The 21,497-nt window shown below is 43.8% G+C and overlaps 1 protein-coding gene across 2 annotated transcripts in view; it reads left to right on the top strand.

The window, feature by feature from the left end:
• TANGO2 (transport and golgi organization 2 homolog) overlaps positions 1-21,497 on the top strand; it is a 77,161-nt gene that overhangs the window by 38,889 nt on the left and 16,775 nt on the right. Inside the window, exon 6 of one of the 2 annotated variants that reach the window (XM_006270919.4) lies at positions 1,300-1,414. The exons of the other annotated variant lie outside the window; for it this stretch is intronic. Within the exon in view, the coding sequence (XP_006270981.1) occupies positions 1,300-1,414 (115 nt within the window). The remainder of the gene's footprint in view (positions 1-1,299; positions 1,415-21,497) is intronic. 2 annotated transcript variants of the gene reach the window in all.

Below are 21,497 nucleotides of genomic sequence, written 5' to 3'. Positions count from 1 at the left end.
AGAAAGGAACATGAGGAAGAAATCATTAGGGGTGTGCGAAACGGGCCCCGTTCAATTTGGATTTGGCCCGAATCAGGGACAGTGATTTGATTTGTTGATTCGTATCACTGTCCCTGATTCGATTTGACCAAATCAGAATCTGAAGATTCGATGCCGATTCAGCGAATCAGTGATTCAGACACAGCTTTAAATGTTTTTTCTACATACCTCGTGATATCAGTCATGGCTTGTGAATGCTGCAATGCTGGGGCAGATGGAGTGTCCCACAGGAGCATGGGGGGACCCCCGTATGCTCAGCAGCAAACCCAGAAGTGGACCGGAAGTACATGAGGAAGAACTTCTTTGCAGTTAGTGGCCAAAATCTAGAATGGGCTTCCAAGGGAGGTGGTGCTCTCCCCTACCCTGGAGAGATTCAAGAGGAGGTTAGATAGGCATCTGGCTGGGATCGTCTGAACCCAGCACACTTTCCTGCCTATGCAGGGGATCGGACTCGATGATCTATTGAGGTCCCTTCCAGCCCTAACATCTATGAATCTACTTCCGGTCCACCAGGGAGCGCGCGCGGGGGGGCCCACACCCTCTATGGCTTGGTGATTTGGTTATGGGGTGGGGACTGTGGGCGCCCCCCCAGACCCAGGAGGCACCAGTAGCAGAGCCAGGGGGGTGCAGGAGAGCCCTATTGCATGCTCCCTGGCAGACCTGGAAGTGGACCGCAAGTGCTTCTGGTCCACTTCCGGGTCTGCTGCCATGCACCCTGGGGACCCCCCTGCACTCCTCTGGGACACTCCATCCACCCCAGCATCGCAGCACTCCTGAGCCACCTGCTACCTAGAGGTAAGTAGAAAAAAACATTCAAAGCTTTGTCCATGTCCAAATTGCCAAATCTCTCTGAATCAATTCAGAGGGTGCCAATTTGATTTGGAGATTAAAGCATCCTCTGATTCGATTCCGATTTCAGAGATTTGGCCACTGAATTGAGCCGCATCTCCGCCAAATTGAATCAGGGGCCGAAGCTTCGCACAGCCCTAGAAATCATCTAATATAGAAGGATCAGCAAACTTGAGTCTAGTACAGTTGAGTTAGAACTGGAAGCTCTTATTCCTCAGAGGAGAATGTTATAAATCTCTTGGCTCATCTGAGCACTGTGCAAAACTTTAATTCTCACATGTTCCTCTTCCTTTAGTAACTGGAATACTAAATCTTGTGCTTCTCTGGCTGAGCCTGCTAGGCTAGTGAATGCCACATACAAGTCACTCTAACTCTCCCTCTTCTCCCCTCCTCTTCTCCCACCCCTTTTAGGTGCACTCGTAACAAACTTCTTGACTTCAGATCTGGACAGCTTCTCTTATTTGAGAAAAGTTGCGTTGGAAGGACACCTTTACAATGGCTTTAATTTAATAGCAGCCGATCTGAAGTAAGTCTATAAAACTTTACAGCTCAAAAGGTAAAAGTGGGAGAAACAAAATAGAGTGCTGAAGTGTGTATAATTGTTAGCACTAAATTGTCATGGTGCAGAGGCTTCTTGCAAGCAAAAACTAGAGCTCTCTTTATTCTTTTTGACAACTGGCATTGGCATTCAGCTCTTTGAGTATTACTCCCTTTTGTCTTTCAGAAGTATGAGAGCTTTGTTATTTCCTGGCCACTACTTGTTGCAGAACCTTTCAGAAATTTTGTTGTTTTGTTTTGGGAGGGTTTTTTTAATAAACTGTATTCAGCAGTTTTTCTAGAGATTTTTGTGGTTTTGTTTGGGGGAGGAAGGAAACCCTGGTTACATGCCCTTTCAGAAGCTAAACTTCGCACGCTTATTTTGCAATAATGTCTTCACTTTCTGAGTTCTGATCTGTAACCATGTTGATTCTGGATTTGGCTTGCCAGTTTTTAATGCAAGTAAAGCACTGCATTGCAAGATGTCTGCCTGTCTGCCTGTCTGCCTGTCTGCCTGTCTGCCTGTCTGCCTGTCTGCCTGTCTGCCTGTCTGCCTGTCTGCCTGTCTGCCTGTCTGCCTGTCTGCCTGTCTGCCTGTCTGCCTGTCTGCCTGTCTGCCTGTCTGCCTGTCTGCCTGTCTGCCTGTCTAAAAAATCACAAATATAAAAAATTGTCCTGATACTACAAACACCACTGTTTATAAACAGTAGTCACACCGTTAGGTAGCTAATGGAGCATAACATCAAGATGTGTTAAGTGAAACCCAGCAACTTAGTTGAGAGAGAGCAGGGCTAAGATGGTTTGTTTGTTTGTTTTAGAAGTGAAATAAGAAAAGAAGCCAGAAAGAAATCAGTAAGACACAGGTACTGGAGTGTTACAGAACACTGCTCAAACCCTGGAAACTTGATCAGCTCAGCAAAGTATATTTGATGGAAGCAGGCAGTATCAATTAAATGAAATGACTAGGAGAAAAACAAACTGAGAGGCAATGATTTGACACGGAGTATCTGAAGACATGACTGATTAAATGGCTAAAGCTACTACAGCCTTTCAAGGAAGAGCTTTTGGGAATTAAGAGCCAGAAGATAGGATGCAGGATCCTAGAACTGCTAGAGATACAGAATAAAGTTGGAGTGAGATGAAAGAGCAGAAATAAATGGGGAAGTGGTTAAGGCTGCAGCTAAAAGAAGAGATGTAACTGGAATTATTACTTGCTAATTGAAAGAAATAGTTGAAAGCTATTCACATTGGTCACTGGGTCAGGTGAATAGGGAGAACTCAGATAAGTGGGGAATGAGAATGGAACAGATTAGGATGATAATGATACTGGAATGTCTCTTGAATGGTAACTAACCTGAAGATGTGAAATAACACATCACAGGAATCCAGTGAGAACTGCCAATGATCAAAGGAGAATCTGAACTGGCGTATGGTTCACATACCATCTCGGATGGTTGTTCAGAACTTACAAGACTGAACTATTTCAGAGTGATTAACATAGTGTATAACAGCGAGGAAGGGCAAAGTTAATACCCCAATAGAGAGCCAGGGTGATGGTGTGTTCAGCTTTATAAAACAGAATTAAAAATAAATGAAAAAAATAAGACACGGAGCAAGTTTGCAACAAAACTTTAAGAATGGGAAATGAAACAACAGTAACTGGTTTATTGTGAAACAACCATTTAAGTCCCCTGCTTGTTTCTTTTGGTGGGCTGTTTTAATATTTTTATACGAATTAAAGAGTCTCTTTCCTTGTAGAGCTCTGGTAAGAGAAGCTGGACGAATTCTGCCTTTTGGGGATAATAGTTATAAAATGGCAATTCTTTGTCCTAGAAAGTGATGTTCTTTTAGAAGTTTCTTGGAATGTATGTCAGTATGGAACCATGATGAATGTGGAAAGCTAAAAGAAATAACTTTCCGTGCACTGAACGAAGCAGGAGTCCCATAAGTAAAAAAAAAAAAAAATAAAATAAAAAAATGCAAGGATGTAAATTGTCTGAATCATAATATGCAGATTTGAGGAAGTCGGTTTAAGGATGCACAGGCTTTATTTTTCCTTTTTAAGTGCTGTAAGAAAAGATAAACAATGATGATCCCCAACTTGGGTCATTTGTACCATTACGTGCACTGTACAGATGTCTGCCATTGAGTAACTAGTAGTAGTAGGAGGCTGTTATCCTCTGGGGACCAGGTATTAGTGAAGAATGTGGCAGCTTAAGAACTTGAGCGCAATTCCAATGTAGCTAGGGGAATGTGTTCTAGTGATCCCTGTTCCCCAGCTTTTCTTTGGCTCCCTCTGTTTCTGTCAATGCCACTTAGCTTCGGACCTCATGCTTCTGCACTCTTCTGCACTCTTGTTAGTCTGTTGTTCCTCTTCCCTGTGCTACCTGGGTAGCAGCAAGGGGAACACTTAACAGCATACTTATTGCTTTATGGAGGATGGTATGCATGAAGTCAGGTTGGCCGTAGGGACTGATACCTGCTCATTGCAAATGGAATCTTTGGTGAATTTACTTGCCAAAGTCTTGCAAATCTCTACACAGAATGTGCAGACATTTGGAGGCTTATCAGTGAGCCACACTTGGACAAGTTGACATGGATAGCAGAAAACCTATCAGAGACCATGGTCAACCTATGCTCCAAAGCCTGGAGACATTGTAGCTGTTTCACTAACAAACTGACTTCCTTTGTAGATTTTGCCCAGGTTTCATAGTTTCCCTCTTGGAAATGACTGAATAGTTTTTACTGGAAAATTCCCCAAATTAGTATAAGGCAGACACCTAGTGTGGAAACTACAGTCTGAGTGGTTTGTTTCGTCAAATTATAAGCCACTGAAAATAGGGTCTGAAGTGCTGAACCTTAACTGAAGTTTGTTTTTTGGGGGGAGGTTTTTGGTGCTACCTGAATAGGCAACCTTAACTGATACATTGTGTGTGAATGCAACAGGTTTATTGTTAAACAAAGGAAATCTAAGGTTAAGGTGTCTAATGTTACATGCCTTGTCCTCTACTTAAGTGCAAGCTATTTACCACCAGGAATGCACCACGGTCTTAACTCGTCCCCAAGCCTTCTAGCTGTATTCCTCAAACACTGTACCGTCAGCAGGCCAGACTATTCCTTTCCCAATCATTTTATGTACACTTCTGGAAAATGATGTGCAGTTGCTGAACTGGGTGATGGAATTACCTTCATTAAAGACAATAGATGTCTAGAATCCTCTCTTATCTAATTTGACACTGCTACATTTATCACCCTCTCCTCTTCTAGACTGAACTCTGGTGTTTCCTATTCATCAGTCACTTTTACCCTCATATTTTTAGATGACGGCTTTTTATTCCTAATCCTTTAGGATCATCTTGGTATGCGACAACATAGCTTTTTGCCATGTTATTTATTTTCATTTCAGAAATTGCTGTGTGGAGGCAGGGAGGGGAAATGGATTTTTTTTTTTATAGATGAAGTCTAAAAGGGAAAACATGTTTTATAAAGGCAGGCACACTCCAGCTGTGAAGATACTAATAGCATCTTTCAGCACTTGCTGCTCCTGTTCAGGGATAAATAATTTGTCTCTAAGAACTGCAACAGAATTAAGAAGAAGTGAGTACTTCAGCTGTCAAATGAGTACCCAAGAGCGAGTTGGGTCTGGGGAGTAATTGGGCATGCAGTTCTTCCTACTCCCTGTCTCCAGGGGGTAGATCATGGACCAGGAAGTTCCCTATCTCAGTTGGAATGGGAGAAGTCGCCTCTTTTGATGGTTTGCTGATATCTTCAGTTTTGCACAAAAAATAACTAAGCGGTGGTTTTAAATGTTCTAATTGGCCAAAACCTGGGGGACTTATCTTTCACTATGAGTCTATTTTGGCAAGAGTGACTTTTCACTCCCAAATGAACATTGCATTCAGTTGAATTGATTGGTTTATAAATGGACTTTATAGAAAAGGACTTGGCTAATCTGCCAGTTGGGGACCTGCAGATCAACAGTAAAGGCAAATGTTGTTTGTTCATTGCTTAATAACGCTGGAATTGGTCATTTTTGGCAGAGCTGAGACTGGGCCAGTACAAAGAATGTGATCCCAAAAGGCTAACACAGCAACCAGGTTTGACACTTGTAATACTGTTCATCTCTCATCACTGATATTCTTTGCCTTGTGAAGTTAATTATCCCACAGTGGAGCTTCCCCACCCTTTATTATTGCTTAATTTAACTCTAATATATTTAAAAGATATATTACTTTTTCCATCTTGCCCCTAGCTCGTGGCCATTTGGCTAACTTTCACTAGAATAGCTGGCTTCATCAGATCTGTTGCTAGCTTACACCAAGAATACTGAATGGACATGAGAAACCCTAGGTACTAGGTTGCAGTTGGCACTTTTTGAATGACACTTCCAGAAGTGAGGACTACTCAAGGTGAAAGAGAAACCTGATGTACAAACAGACTTTTTATTTTCTCTCAAACTTCTTATTTAAAAACTTTCTAGAATACTGTAAGGTTTGGTACTTTATACTATATTTATTAGTGCAGCTATGCGCTAAACATGCCACCACTTTACATGCTGTTTGAGAACAGACTCTGAAGCTTCCCTTTGTTCTATCTTTTAGACATTTTTTCTCTCCTCTCTTCTAACTTTGAATGAAGTGTGGAAAGTTTTTCCTATATAAAAAAAACCTGCCCCTAAAAGAAGCTGCATGTGCAGGACTTCCTTAGATGTTTTAGTAACTTTTAGGTTTGTGCTTGTTTTACATCAAAAGATATAGAAGAAAAGTTTGAGGAAAATCTTCTCTACCTGGTTATGCTTGGAACCACAGACCAGAGTATAAAAACAAGGCACAGATAAAATGAGAGAGAGCCTGTAAGCCTGTTTGCACACATTGCCACCTGGCAATTAGGATAAGGAGGCCTTAATGGTGAGAGTGGATTTTAGCTATTGCTGGCAGAATCAGGGACACTTGCATTGCAAAAATGGTGCGCTTGGTAGTTTAGGCAAGCTGTGGGAGTTCAGCCAGCCCATAATATTTAAACAGAAGAAAAAGGAAAACAGTGTTGTTATCTTCCAGTGAAGTAGAGAAAGTGAGAACTTCTGCCTCCACCCACATAGAAAGCTGTTGCACATACTTTTCTCCTGAGGAAGCTTACTAGCAAAAAATGCAAATGCAAAAAAGAAATTAACCTCAGAGGAGTTAAAAATCCGGGAGCCACAGGCAACCTGGAGTCTTTTAATACTCATCACAATTTTCCAGCCCTTCCACAAAAACTACTTGCCTGTGCTTCACTGTGATACATTGTGGGGAGAGGAGGGAATGGACCTGACCAACCAAGTAACAGGTACTGTTTTAGCCAACTGTCATGGTCCCATTTTGTGAGACTGACTTGCTAGAACATCTAATCAAAAGGCAAAGAAGCGGTAAACCTTTTTTTCTTTTCTTTTTTTTTCTTTGTATACATACTAAAGAACCACAGATCTCACTACTCATTGTTCCTGAAAGCATTCAGTACCTCCAAGAATGTGACCAGACTATCTCAGACAAATGATATCAGACGGGATAGCTCAAATACTTCCGTTTGTTAAACAAAACAAAGATGAGATGGTTGACCTGGCAAGCCATAAATAACCAACAGTTAGTTTGCTCCAACTTGGATACATTTTACTTCAGGGAGTGTTTCTCAGTTAACATAATTGCATTAGGCTATTCTGGAATGAAATTATTCAACTAATGGTAGCATGAAGGATAAATGCAAAGAATTGCACAAAGTCTGCTTGTTAGAGCCATTTGTTTTTTGAGATGTTCTGCTCCATATGGAGTATTGCTTGAGGACGGGTCTATCACTCTAATAGTTGTACGTGCTGACGGATATCTCTCATGAGACTGCTTCAGCCTGGGGCACACTGAAATAAGATTGTTAGCACGCTAATGGTGAAGACCAATTTTCTGTTAGGTATGAGAATGTATGTACAATAATAGAACCTGGATTTTCTGTACAATTTGCAGCAGGTAGCTGAATTAAGAAAAAGCTGCTCATCTTTGCTGCGACTTTTACTTCAAAGGATGCCACTTCTCCGGTCAGCTGGAGCTCACCAGTGGTTGTAGCTGATTGAGAAAGCAGTGCCCTTTTGACATAAAAGCCACAGCAAACAGCTGGAGTTCCATAGAAGTCCTCATCTTCACAGGCAAGTAAGGAACCTAACCTTCGGAAGAATCTGGGTTCTGGTGTGTGTGTGTAAATGATAAACATGGTTATCATCACTGCTGTTGATGTAATATAGCCCAGCAAAATAGCTAGTTAAGAGAGAGATTTATTTCTGTACTGCTTTTTCTGCACTGTAACAAATAGCAGTTTGCTTCATTTGCACTTCCAGTTCTCTATCTGCCGTTGTTAGTGAAAGGTGCAGGAAAGAAAGGAAATGTGAGAGGGAACTATCCAAGCATGTGACACACCTACCCATAGGAAATGTGTTTATAGGATGCTCTACAACTTTCTGATGGCTTGAATGGATTTCTGTTTTGGGAAAGGGGAAGAGAATGTGATCTTTGCTTTGGCATCCCACCAGCCTGTTTGGATGACTTGGGTACACCAGCATGAGGGGAAAGACTTGAAAGACCACCAGGAGTATTGTAAAGTCTAGATTACTTGTCAGCTTCTGTAGCCATGTGCTTGGCTATTTAATAAAAACCCCAGTTATTTTGATGTTTCTCATGTAATCCAATTGTTCCATGTCATGCAGGTGTTGGTGCCTTTTAGCATTATTGAGTTTAATGACAGTGTGGCAAGCTGAAAAAGAAAAATCCCTGTAACTTTTTTGTTTTTTTCCTTCGTATTCCACCTCTCCATCTGGTTCTCCGTGCTGTTCAGGAGTGGCATTTTAAGAATCATTACCTACTGACTTGGAGGATGCTCTCCCTATGAAAAAAGCACATGTAGCCCAGTAGGGTATGGTATACATCAAATAGGGTCTTTTGGAGCCTGAATGGCTGTAATCTTGTCTACCCAGAAGGCAGCTTTGGCTATTCAAAGCTTTTTTCAGTTTTTATCTCAAACTAGTCTGATGAAAGGGAAACAAGATAATTTAAGTCTGAATTGATGGCCTCTGTCAGGAAGTGTCTAAATTCAAGGCTCACTGCAGGTCTGCTTCCCTGCTTAGCAACAATTGTTTGTGGAAATAAGAAGATGTCTTTCACAACAAGGCTATGAAGCCCTTCTTGTAGCTGTTGGGGAGAATATTTCTGTCCTCGGCACAGTTGCTTTATGTACAGTAAATGTACCAATTACAGTGGCTGTGAATGGAAGATGGGGAAATAGGGGAAAATAGAGAAGGTGAGAGAGCAACTTATTAGCGCTTTTTATAGTGGCTTTCATCTGTGGATCCATTCTTTACAAAAATGGGTGATTACTTATTTTGCAAACCTGGAAACTGGGGTTAAGCCCAGCTCTGAGTTGCCAACCATCAGTGCAAGTCCTTACTACCTTCTTCAGAAAACCTATTATATCTTTCTCCCTAGGCTGTGGTTCTATTGATAGCTCCAAATTAACGTTGGGCTGGTAGGTCACCATTTCACTGGCATTCTGTAAGGCAAAGAGTGCAACACAGATGGCTCTGGATGGCAAACCGAAGGTGTGAACCCTGTTTTCTGGCTTCCTGCTTAGAGAATTTGAGAAATGCCATATCTGGAAACTATAAAGTTAGTCCGTACCCAAGTCCTTGTAGAATCATTTTTTCCACAAAGAGGACAAGTTTCATCTTCTGGTACCGACCAAGTATTAAGTTAGGCCAGGAAAAAAAGTTCTTGAATAAATGTTTCCTGTTACAGTAATGTTGTATCTCTATAGGAAACATGAAAAGTAGGCATGCTGTCCTGGTGCCCCCATTTGCTTAATAATAGGTAGGTTTTGACCCTGAGTTGGTAACAGGCGGGACTGGACTGCAGTTGAAACATTGCAGCTGCTGAAACAGCAAATAGCTGAAAAATACTATTTACATTGAAGTCTAGTCACTTCATCACATGCCACCATTACTATACTATGATGCAGTGATAATGGCAACAGAATGGAAGTAACTTGTACATCTATTTACTAGAGAAGCTATGGATTCCTTAAAGTATCTTGGACAGTGTGACCTGAGTTTAGAAACCTGGAATTACCTATCTGAATGTGCAGAGCAGGATCACTGGCTACAGGGATGGGATTTTTACTAGCTGTTTACGGAGTATGGTTGAGGGTGTTTGGAGTGGAAGAGTCTTGGAGAGTTTTGAAAGTAGGATGGGGTCAAATTGCTGGTATGGGCTGGTTATATAGCAGGGGCAGATATCATACTTGGCTCTTCATCAGCTTATTTAAACATCTTTCTATGTGCACTACTCCTCCTGTGCCACCTTAACTATGGCAAATCTGCCTCACCCTATGGCTTAATCATGAGCACAGGGGACTGACTATACCTGTGCCTGGCCCTGCAGTGCCACCTTCATTAAATGCTCTGTGATAATGCTTCGGTGCCCAGCCCAGTGGGAATCTTGTGATATATGGATCATCCCACATACTACTGTCGGGGGAAAATGTTCTGAAATGAGACATGGAAGCACTGTTTCTTCCCCCTTCCCCCCCCCCTTTCCTCCCACGACCACCAGCTCCTTAAAAAAAACAAAAACAAACAAACAAAAAAAAAAAGAATTAAAAAATTGAGCAACACTACAGTGACATGGTAGAAATATTTGCCAGCAAAACTATTGCCAGCTTTGTGCTCTGAGAAATAGCTGAGAATATTGTCAGCTGTCTTCTGTATGGTGTGCCTAGGGTACTGTGTGAAAAATATTTGTTAAAGAGATTTTGAACAAAAAGGGGGTATTCTGATCACCTCGTGAGCATTCTGGAAAAGTAGATTAATCTGCATTTCAGCTCAGCTGAAACTGCTGTTCAGCAGTTTTAAACTGCCAACTTCATCTTTTTCATTGCACAAAAAATAAATGTACACACATTTTACATTAACGGTGAAACAATCCAGGCTTTGTGGTTATTGGCAAAATATTCACAGTGTTACAGGATTAGAGTTTAGGGTGCCTCAGGGGTATGATTATCTCCTGGTAACCACACCCTCTTGTGCTTTATTGCGTCATTACCTTTTGCTTTCTGTTAAATTACTATTGACTGTAACAAGGCATTGTCTTAAAATGCAGAGGCATGGCAGGTGCGAAGGACATCTCTGCTTAGATTACATCTTTGTCGGGAACTAATTCTGAATGATAAATTTTGAATAGCATATTGCTGCTATGAAGCCATGTATCACTAAGATTTGCTGCACAGAATATTTACTATTGCTTATATTTTAAGGAGGGAGGGCTTCTAAAAGTACATCTTTATGCAGACCTTGATTTTTCTTTTCTTGCTGCTGTCAATTACAGCTGGATTTTAAGAAATGCAAGTACTGGCCTGTGTTTATTGTCCATCACTTCAATAATTTCACCTTTATCGCTTCCCCAGCAAAACTGGTATCTGTGTAGAGCTGGAGGAGAAAATGAAAGCTCTTTGAGGCTTCCTGCCCTGCAGGAGGCTAGCCCAGGACTGGGGGGATATTGCTGTGATCAAGTTAGCAGGGATGTTTCATACTGACTTCCACCACTGGGCTTCAGCACCAAGTAGCTGTAAACAGTAGAAATATAAGGGGTAGCTGATTAGCACATTAGAAGGAGTAGCTGATTGGCACATTGAGCTTAATTTTTGAAGCATCCCCATTTAAGAACTCTCTTGAAAGATTTCAATCTCTTTCCCTATTTTTATTTGACAAAACAATTCCCCTTGTAAGGCAGCAGCAGCTTTATGGTTGAGGTATGTGTAATAGAAAATGCACGTCTGGGAAAATGTGGAATGTAGAAACAATAAGATACAGATGTCCTGAATTAGTGACCCTGTGGTTTGTATGTACTCCTCATCTTTTTTGTTAAACTCTAGGGAATCTTACTGCTGCATTACCTGGTTGCAAGAATCTCAAAACAGATGGTGGATGTTAATATTCCTTTCACACTAAAGGCTATCAATAAAGGAAGTTGGTAGTAACTTCTTATTCGGCATGAGGTCTCATTTATGGTAAGGCGTAACTTACAGCTGTAAGTGTGGGCTTCTGAATCCCTCCTACCTGCTAATTAAAATGTGGGGGGGCTTGTACCCTTAGAGACTTTCAGGAATATGGGACCATCTGATGTCTCTTGGAAGCCCCTCTAGTACAGTTTTTGGGGTTTTTTGTTATTTTTCCCCAAGGTTGGCAGTCTAAAAAGATAGAGTATTCATACATTGATGAAAGCCACTGAAGCTGTTGGTACATTAAAAAAATGTAATGCTTTCTGTGATCTTTACTAACGAATTTTCTTATTCTCTTAGCCCATGAAATATTTACAGTGTATAAAACAATACACTAGCCACTAAAAAAGATCTCCAAAGAGTTGTAAAATAATCCAAATGATTCTGCCTTTTTATTGAGCACCGCATTTTATTGATTTTGTGTTTCAGAGGAGAGCACTACAGTCCCTCCAGCTTGATGTGCACGTGTGGGTTTGGTTTTTTGTTTTTCTTGGTTTGGTTTTTTTAGTTCTGCTGCTATGCCCAGAACTTGTTTCTGAGGAATGGTTGGTATAGCTACAGTTTTGTATAAATAAATAGCTGGAGCAAAGCGTATCACCATGCAAAGTGGGATGTGCATAATCAAATTCATTTGTTTCATTGCTGCATCTGTCAAATGTAAGGGTGTTTCACCCATAGAAGCAAAATGAGTAGCTCAGAGTAAATTTCTTCTTCTCATTTTCTTGGCTACCAAATGATGTCTGTAAATGGTAAGTTCCTCAAACTCTTCAGCCCTAAGATTTAATGCAGGTTGTGCCATCTATATTTTGAAATAATTGAATCTCTAATTGCCTGTTATAGGCCCTGTTGGTGGGCTGTAAATGCAGAATTCAGGAATTCTCTTTTCTCCTCCCTAAAATTAAAACATCCCATAATGCTTCTGCTTTGTTTTTCACACGCTGACAAAAGTAGCACATGCCCACCTAAGCAGTTCACGGTGGGAAAACTCAGAAATGAAAAAAGACAGGTTCCAGGTGGTAGATCTGCCTTAATGATAAAATAGGCCACTGCAAGGGGAAAAAAATTGCTGGAAAAAGCAGTCATGATCAGAATACTATGGAGGTTTGGACAGTAATTGGCATGTTTTCTAAGATCTAGAATAGTTTTCTCTTCTGTCGAGTGGAAACTTGCTGCACCATCTCTGTCCTGGATGCCTTTTCTGTCCATATTTAACTAGCTGTAAGAGTGTCTGGTAGGTTTTAGTTGCATTTCTTTTCCACCTCTCCCCACCTCCAGTAGCTCAAGCATAACAGAGGTTTCCATAAAACCTTTAGAAACCTGAGACCTAAACTAAAAGGATACATTCTGGTGCTTGCTTTGTTTGCATTTTTTTCCCCCTAAACCATTGCATAGGGGAGATGCAACACCTAGGTAGGAGCCACAGGATCCTTTTCTGTGTCTGCAGATTTTTGTAACATTGACCAATGCCACGTGGCTGGAGCCAAGAAAGCAAGAGTAGCCTCTTCAGCAGGGGTGGGCAATTATTTTTGCCCACCAGCCATATAGGCAGTTCTGGGGAGCTGTTGCAGGCCAGTCAGCACCCCTTCCCTTTCCCTTCTTCCCCCCTGCCCCTCCACAACAGCACGGAGCCTGTGCACCACTGCCAACAACACCTGGCCTGCCCCACCTTTCTAGGCAGCCCAGGTGGTGGCAGTGGTGGCTCCTTCTGGATGCCACCACTGCTGGCCCCAGCCCCATGGTACTGGCAGGGACCCACATGCACAGCCTCAACCCTGGCCTGCCCCACGCCCTCTCCAGACTTGGGCTGGTGGAGCGGACTGGCTGGAACCTGCACACCCAGCCCTGACCCACCCTGTACCTGTTTTGGACTTGCCTGCCCATGCTGAACAGCAGCAGCAGCGGTGGCTGGGCAGAAACTGCTGCTTGGCCCAGGGGAAAAGGAGCCCCTCCTTGTTGCTGCCAGGTGCTTCTTGCAGCTGCCCAGAGCCCGTGCCTGGGCTGCCCTGCCCTTACTTTGTACAGTTGTTGTTACAGGCTCTGGGCGGCTGCAGCAGGAAGGGCCTGGCAATGGTGAGGGTGAGGAGCGGCTTTTCCCCCACACTGAGCAGCAGCTTCTGCCTGCCTACCATAGCTGTTGCTGCTGCTCAGCATGGGCAGGTGGTCCGGAGCAGGTGTGGGGCGGGCTGCGGTTGGGGCTGTGCGTGCAGGTCCCCGCTACTATTGTGGAAAGAGATGACACCACCTGGGCTGCCTAGAAGGGCAGTCCAGCTGCAGAGCTGCCCCAGCCCCACTGCATGCCCAGAGAGTGGCAGGATGTGCCACAGGATAGATGGCACCTGGGCCAGGTGGGACCAAGGGACCCACCATGGGCCAGACAGAGTCCCTTCGTGGGCTGGACGTGGCCCATGGGTCATAGTTTGCCCATCCCTGCTCTTCAGCTCGTCAGTCCTTTGTTGTAGTTGTTGGAGATCGTTGTACCATTAGTATAAACATAACACAAAAATACAGTATGGGCAGGTCTTGCATTGCTAAGGTCAGTGTTAAGCTAGTCGATGTTCTGCCCTTACAGGAACTTAGTATAAAGAACCTCAGGTGGGTGGAATAGGATCGGTTACTTGACACTATGTGCAAATGTGCTGCAGCAGCCTGAATGAGATCCAGATCATGAGGAAGTACTGCTGGGAACCTTATTAGAGCAGTCAGGCCCCATGGTCATAAGGGTAGATATTATAGTTGAAAGAAATATGGGTATAGTCTTTGCATATTCCACAACTGGGTTAAAAGTGCTCAGCAGATGTCTGACATTTTTGTAGGAAGAGTGTGATTGATAGCAACACCGTGAAACTGAACCCAATGCATCCATTTATTCCCCTCAGTAAGCAAGACTCTGAAGTCTTATAATTTCTAAGCATTAAGTTTGTTTCCTCAGGCTTGAGGCCTGGGAATACTATCCAAGAATTTCCTCAAGAGGTGAATAAACATACTGTATCTCTAGAAGAAGTGTTTATATATCAACATTTCGTAAGAAACCGTATCTGGTTCTCAGGATTTTCCAGAGAAGATTTTAATATGTGGATTGAATAACCTAGGCCAGAAGTGCCAAGCATGTGACTTGCAAGCTGAATCCAGCTCATGGATCGCTCTCAGCTGACCTGTAGGGACTCCCATAGGAGCCAGGGATTTGAGAAGAAGGCAAGTGGGGATGGGGCCTACCACCAAAAGTCTGGGCACAGAGCCCCACTGGCAGCACATGTCAGCAGCAGGGGGTAAGCAACAGCTGCTTTAACTTCTGCTGCCACCACATTTGGATCTGGCTCACAGAGCAGGATGGGGTTGACACGTGTGATATGGGCAATGAGCAAGTTCCATAGGATGCCATAAAAAACACTTTCCCTAATTGCTACCAGTAGGAGTCAGTGCTGTAGGTATAGTTACAGGGCAGATCCAAACCCATCACAATATTCCTTAAACTAGTCTTTCAGTGACTATGGTCAACTATATCAAAAGTTGGTGGGAGGTTTAGATGGACTAAAATGGTCATCTGATCCTAATCAAAGCTAACTTAGCAGGGATGTAATATCTTGAGCAGCAGCAGAGTTTCTCCTCAAGACGAAGTTCTGGAATCTAGGCTGGAAATTGCATAGGGTTTTGTGAAGGTCCAAGTGCACCTGGTGCTGAATGGCCACCACCACCTCTGTTGCGGGTGCTCTACCACCTGGGCGATAGCGATCATTGCCTACTGGAATTTACCATCCAGCTCAGGGTGTCAAAAGCCTGCAGCAAGGCAGCAGCCCTGGACTTCAGGAGGGTGGATTTCAATGAGGTAAGGAGACTAGTCAGGGAGGCACTGAGGTCCCGGAGGGGAGGGAAGTTGGGAGTCCAAGAAGAGTGGTCGTTCCTTAAGAAGACAGTCTCCAAGCCCGAAGGGTGACCATCCCCATACGGATCAAAGGGGGCAAAAGTGCTCAAAAGCCACCCCCATGGCTTACCAAAAGCATCCACGAACGTCTCAAAGCCAAAAAGGAGGCATATACCCAATGGAAGGGAGGGGCCATCACCAAGGAGGATTATACCTCCTTGGGTCGAGATTGCCTTAGCCTTCCTAACAGCCCCCCTACAGAGATGGAACTGGGACTAGTAACCCAGATCAAAGATAACAAGAAGTCCTTTTTTAAATACATAGGGGGTAAAAAGAAGGTACCAAGTAATGTGGGGCCTCTGCAGGACGTGCTTGGTTATCTGGTGGTAGCACCAGACAACAAAGCTAATCTCTTTAACAGATTCTTTTCTTACGTTTTTCTTACATTTTCCTGAGCAGGGACATCCTCCCTCCCTTCCCCCCCCCCCCCCCCCCCCCCCCCGGTCAGGGAACTTCTGGAGGGACTAGACGTGTTCAAATCAGCAGGTCCTGACGATCTCGACCCCAGAGTGTTTAGGGAATTGGCAGAGGTCATTGCAGGACCCCTGGCACAGCTTTACAAGCACTCGTGGTGCTCTGGTGAGGTGCCAGAGGACTGGAAAAGGGCCAGTGTGGCCCCCATTTTCAAAAAAGGGAGGAAAGAGGACCCAGGAAACTATAGGCCTGTTAATCTTACCTTGGTCCTGGGGAAGCTCCTTGAGAAAATTTTATCCAGGAGCACATCTGCAAGGGGCCAGCAGGCGAGATTATGCTTGGGGGCAGTCAACATGGATTCATTAGAGGCAGGTCCTGTCAGACCAACCTGGTTGCCTTTTATGACCAGGTCACAAAAGCCTTGTATGCAGGTGTCGCAGTGGACATAGTCTTTTTGGGCTCTAAGAAGGCCTTTGACACTGTCTCTCATTAAAAAATTAGATGACTGGTGTTGGTGCCTACACAGTCAGATAGGTCACAAATTGGCTGGAGGGCCACACCCAGAGAGTGGTGTTGGATGGGTCATTTTCGACCTGGAGAGATGTGGGCAGTGGGGTCCTTGGGCCTGCACCATTCAATATCTTCAGTGGCGACTTGGACAAGGGGGTGAAAAGCACCTTGTTCAAAATTGCAGATGATGCTAAGATGTGGGGAGAAGTGAGCACGCTAGAAGATAAGGACAGGCTACAACTAGACCTGGACAGGTTACAGAGGTGGGCAGATGAGAATAGGATGGGTTTCAATACAGACAAGTACAAGGTGTTGCACCTGGGAGGGAAGAACCAGCAGCATACCTACAGGTGGGGAACTCCCTTCTCATCAGTGTAGAGGCAGAAAAGGATCTTGGAGTCGTCATTGATTCCAAGATGAACGTGGGCCGCCAATGTGAGGACGCGGTCAGTAGGGCCAACCGCACCTTGTCATGCATCCACAGATGCATCTCGAGCAGGTCCAAGGAGGTGATCCTCCCCCTCTATGCGACATAGGTCAGGCCGCAGTTGGAGTACTGCGTCCAGTACTGGGCACCGCACTTCAGGAGGAATGTGGATAACATGGAGAGGGTCCAGAGGAGGGCCACCCGCATGATCAGGGGGCAGCAGGGCAGGCCCTATGAGGAGAGGCTACGGGACCTGAACCTGTTCAGCCTCCACAAGAGAAGGCTGAGGGGGGATCTGGTGGCTGTCTATAAACTTGCCAAGGGGGACCAGCAGGCAATGGGAGAGTCCCTGTTCCCCCGAGCACTACCAGGGGTAACAAGGAATAACAGCCGTAAGCTGACTGAGAGTAGATTCAGGCTAGACATCAGGAGGCGCTACTTCACTGTCAGGGCATCTAGGATCTGGAACCAACTTCCAAGGGAAGTGGTGCTCGCTCCTACCCTGGGGGTCTTCAAAAGGAGGCTAGACAACCACCTAGCCAGGGTCATTTGACTCCAGCATCCTTTCCTGCCATGGCAGGGGGTCAGACTTGATGATCTGCTTAGGTCCCTTCTGACTCGACCAACTATGAAACTATGCCTTCTGCCAGGTAAGATTTGAAATAGTCAAATACGCTAGTCACTAAAGTCAGAGTTCCTTTTAAGTACAGACTGCTTGATGTAATAAATTCTTCTCATTTTCTGTGGTGTTGGTAATGCCCGTAATTCCTGACAATTCCAATATGCTGTTTCACTTGTGTAACCATATAATCAGTGAATCAGGCTTTCAAAGAAGCCATAAAACAATAGCCAAGTCTCAACACTGAATTCTAGAAATTGAATGAGTGCTACGGGCTCTCAGATGGTTTTAAGTTTCTTTGTTTGTTTTTCAAACTAAAACTAACAGAAAAAACCTGAAAGCCTATAGCACTCAGCTGAATGCCTAGAGAATCTGTCAGAATCCATCTGGCTTAGCCATGCAATGACTTAAGGTGCTAGTAGCAAGAAAAGGGAGTAAAAGTTTCTTGTTGTTCATTGCCTTAAAGAGAACATGGTCGTTTCCTGTGTCTATGTATATGTCTGCTCCTCTATTCTTGTCTCCTTTGTTTCCCCGTTATGTAACTATTTCTGTAATCAAATGAATGGGCAGAAGTTGTTTGCTGAAATAGCAAAGTAAATGAGTATTTGTGATCTTTACAGATTTGTTTTCCCTGTTAACTAGATTCTAATAATTATGTGCCTCCAACCAGGAAATAGAGATTGTTTCATTCATATGTCCAGGCAAAATAGCTTGAATCTTGCGTGCTTGCATTAACTCCTCATAAGCAAATTGCAGACCAAAAATTGTCATCTTTTATAGCTTCAAATTAACAAGTATTAAAATGTTGTCAGGTAGGAAATGGATGAGAATGATAAGTTGTTCATTCTGAATTCTTCTTCCAGCTCTAGTTAACAACAGTTTTCTCTACCTTAAAAAAAAAAAAAATGCCACGTTGCCCCTTTTTTTCTAAGAAATATTACATTTTTTTTCTAAATACATATACATGCAGAAGTTGATTCTATGGTAGTTTACAAGTTTCCTCAACTCTGTCTACTGTCTCTAAAGAAGAAAAACTGTTAGACATCCGCCAAATTCCATAAATAGGTTTAAATTCCTAAGATATATCTTGTGTTAAAAGGGAGGGACAGGACAAAAAACCTGAACGTTCAAATTGTGAATTGGTGGAACACTTTTTTTATTTATTTTTCTCCTCTCTCATTTTTCCATCTATTCTTACTCAGTCCCTTTTGTTACAGATTGAGTATTCCTAATGCATGCCTTCCAAGTGATGAAAAGGAAAACTGTGACCTTTTTTGAAATGTGTGGTTTCTTTACTGAGGGATGTGAACATATTTACTAAACTTGCTGCCATACCTTGATGTATTGAGATGGGGCAGATCTTGTTTGTCTTAGTGCATTGTCAGAGAGAGGAAAAAATACTGGGGAAGGAGGAAGGTGAGACAGGAGGAGTCTTGAACTAGATCTTGGGCTGTGGATCAAATGAAGCTGTCATCTTTTTTTCTTTTTGAAGCACTCCAATTTCAAGGTCTGGGCATATTTTTTAAATATTAATTTAAAAAACATCAATATTCAGAACATTAACTCTTTCCCAAAGCGCAACTCCCCCATCATTTGTGATTATTGCCAAAGGATCCTTGTTGGGAGTGAGTGAGTAAGTTTTCATAACACAATATGAGAATTTGGGGTGCACCAATTAAAGATTTTTTTTTTTCTTTGGCTGATACTGATGGCTGATTATTAACTAGCCATATCAACTGATACCCATCTAGTTGCTGATATGCAGCCTGGCAGCTTGGAGAGCAGCAACCAGCTGGTAAGCCTGTGGGGGAGGGAAGGAGCATGGGGGGGCAGATAAAAGCCCTCATGGTGAGGGAAGGAAGGGGGCTGAGGCAGGTGCCACCCAGCCAGGGCACAGGATGGAGCCCCACAGGTGGCTCATGCAGGGGTTGGGTGGGGGGGGGATGGCTCCTGCTGCTGCATGCACCCCTCAGGAGGAGTCATGGGGGCATGTGCCACCCAGATTTGTGCACAGGGTGAAGGCGGGCTGTGGCTTAGAGCCAGGGGCTGTGCTGGCCTCTTTCTGGAGTGGGGGGGCTGGGCCAGGATGGCACTGGGAGGGGAGCTACAGGGTGAGTTACAGTGCCCTCTCCTGTAACCCTGCCACCCCACGCGTAGCCCCGGCCCAGCCCCCCCTGCTGGGAAGAGGCCAGTATAGCTCCCAAGCCTGCAGTGAGGAGCCTGCCCTTGCCCTGCGCACAAATCCGGGGGGCATATGCCTCCCCCAGGGGTGCACGCAGCAGCGGGAGCTGCCCCCTCACCCCCTGCACTCCTCAGATGAGCTGCCTATGGCTCCACCCTGCCCCACCCTGGCTGGGTAGTGCCTGCCCCTGCTCCTCTCCCTCACTGTGGGACCTCTATCTGCCCCTTCACTCCCCTTCCTCCCCCCCAAGACTTACCAGTCACACTCTGCTCTCCAGTCTGCTGGGCTGCATTCCTGACCCTCTGCATGCTGTGGCTGCACGCACGCACATGGCATTTATTGGTGACATTTTTGGCCACATCAGCCAAAAAAAAGCTGATAGCCAATAATGTCATTTCCCTTTTATCGGTACTGTTGCAATATAGACCCTATATACTGGTGCAGCTCTAAAGAGAATTAGCAAATTTGGATTTGGGTTGATCAGAGGAGAGACTGTTGCAAATCCCAGAGATGAAACTTAAAATGCTTTCTCCTGCTAATTAAAACCTGAATTAACGGCAGTCTGGTTTTGGATGCATCTCCTCTACTCATAGGTTTCACAGACATCAGGGCTGGAAAGGACCTCGGTTCTGTGCTCGGTATTCTTCATGTGGGATAGGGAAGAGCGTGTCTGTTTCCAAGGCATCTGTGAACACAATCATTCTAAATTTTTATTGAACGTATTTGGTTAAAATTCTGAACTGGGAGTTGGGTGCTTTTGATTCTAGTCCCAACTCTGCTACCAGAATTGCTTGGGCAAGTTACATGAATTAATGGTGCCTCCATTTCCTTTGTTTATAAATAGGGAAGAAGGGTGCTCAAGTATTTGTAAAACATTGGCTTTGTTGGGTTAAAAACATAAACTTAAGTGCAAATAATTGTTTCCCTTGAGATTCAACTTCAGACTTAGCTGAGTGATGATTATTAAGAAAATAATGCAGCAGTGACCAAATATTTTACCCTGTGACCCAAGATACTTGTCATTACTTGTGTAAGATGGGTATGTATGAAAAAATGTGCTGAACAGAAAATCATGACTACTGAAGATTGTAGGTTTCTTAAGGGATAATGAGGATGAGGCTTGGAGAAACGGTAACTGAGTGCTGTTGCCAGTACACGTGGCAGCGGACAAAGCCATAAAGTTTCCCAGAAGACTTGGGAAAGTAGTCAAAGTTTGGGTGGAGGGTGGGATAGATTGTAAGAGAAGAAGGGGCCAAGACTAATTGGGGGAAGGATCACAAATGGCATATAAAAGGTGGTAGTGAATGTCGGTGCCCACACATGTAAGTGACTGACTCTTTTTCTTCTGTGAAGTCTTTCAGGCATGCTAGCTGCATGGAACAGCATTGCTTCTATGTTGTATAATAGTTAATTCTAGAAAGAGAAAGGTAGCAAGAATCACAGCTGCCTATAATCCATCCTGTGCACCTCTGGCAGGGTGCCATATAGGTTACTTAAGGTGTTTTGGGGGTGTAAAAAGCCTTTTTTGATAGCTAGCTTGTACTTGTTCTAGTTCACTTCCCCTGCTGTGAACTGATTTCTGCCTGGTTCCTTATGGGATCCACTTCAGTTCAGGTGTTGGAAAAACATAACTCAAATTCTCTTGCAGGCCTCTTAGGCTGAACATGTTCAGCCTTAAAGCTTTTCCTTGTAAAGCATTCCCTATTTATCTGAACTGCGCTTTCTTGGTTGTCTTTGGATGCTGACTTTTCAGTGTCATGTATTCCAGACCGGCCAATGGCTTTCCTGAAACCTTGGTAGTTATTTTTGTATTAACACCAGGAGCACAGTAGTGGAATCGGTTGAATCACATCTCTTGAATGCCACTGAAATTGCTTAACAGTATAGATGTCTCAAAGGTTGGTATTGAAGCCGTTTGTAAAAATGAAGCAAACGT

Source organism: Alligator mississippiensis, chromosome 10 (genome assembly GCF_030867095.1).
Source record: "Alligator mississippiensis isolate rAllMis1 chromosome 10, rAllMis1, whole genome shotgun sequence".
In the NCBI taxonomy this organism is placed as follows: Eukaryota; Metazoa; Chordata; order Crocodylia; family Alligatoridae; genus Alligator; species Alligator mississippiensis.
Note: the sequence above shows the minus strand (reverse complement) of the source record. Positions and strands in the feature narration are given on the sequence as shown.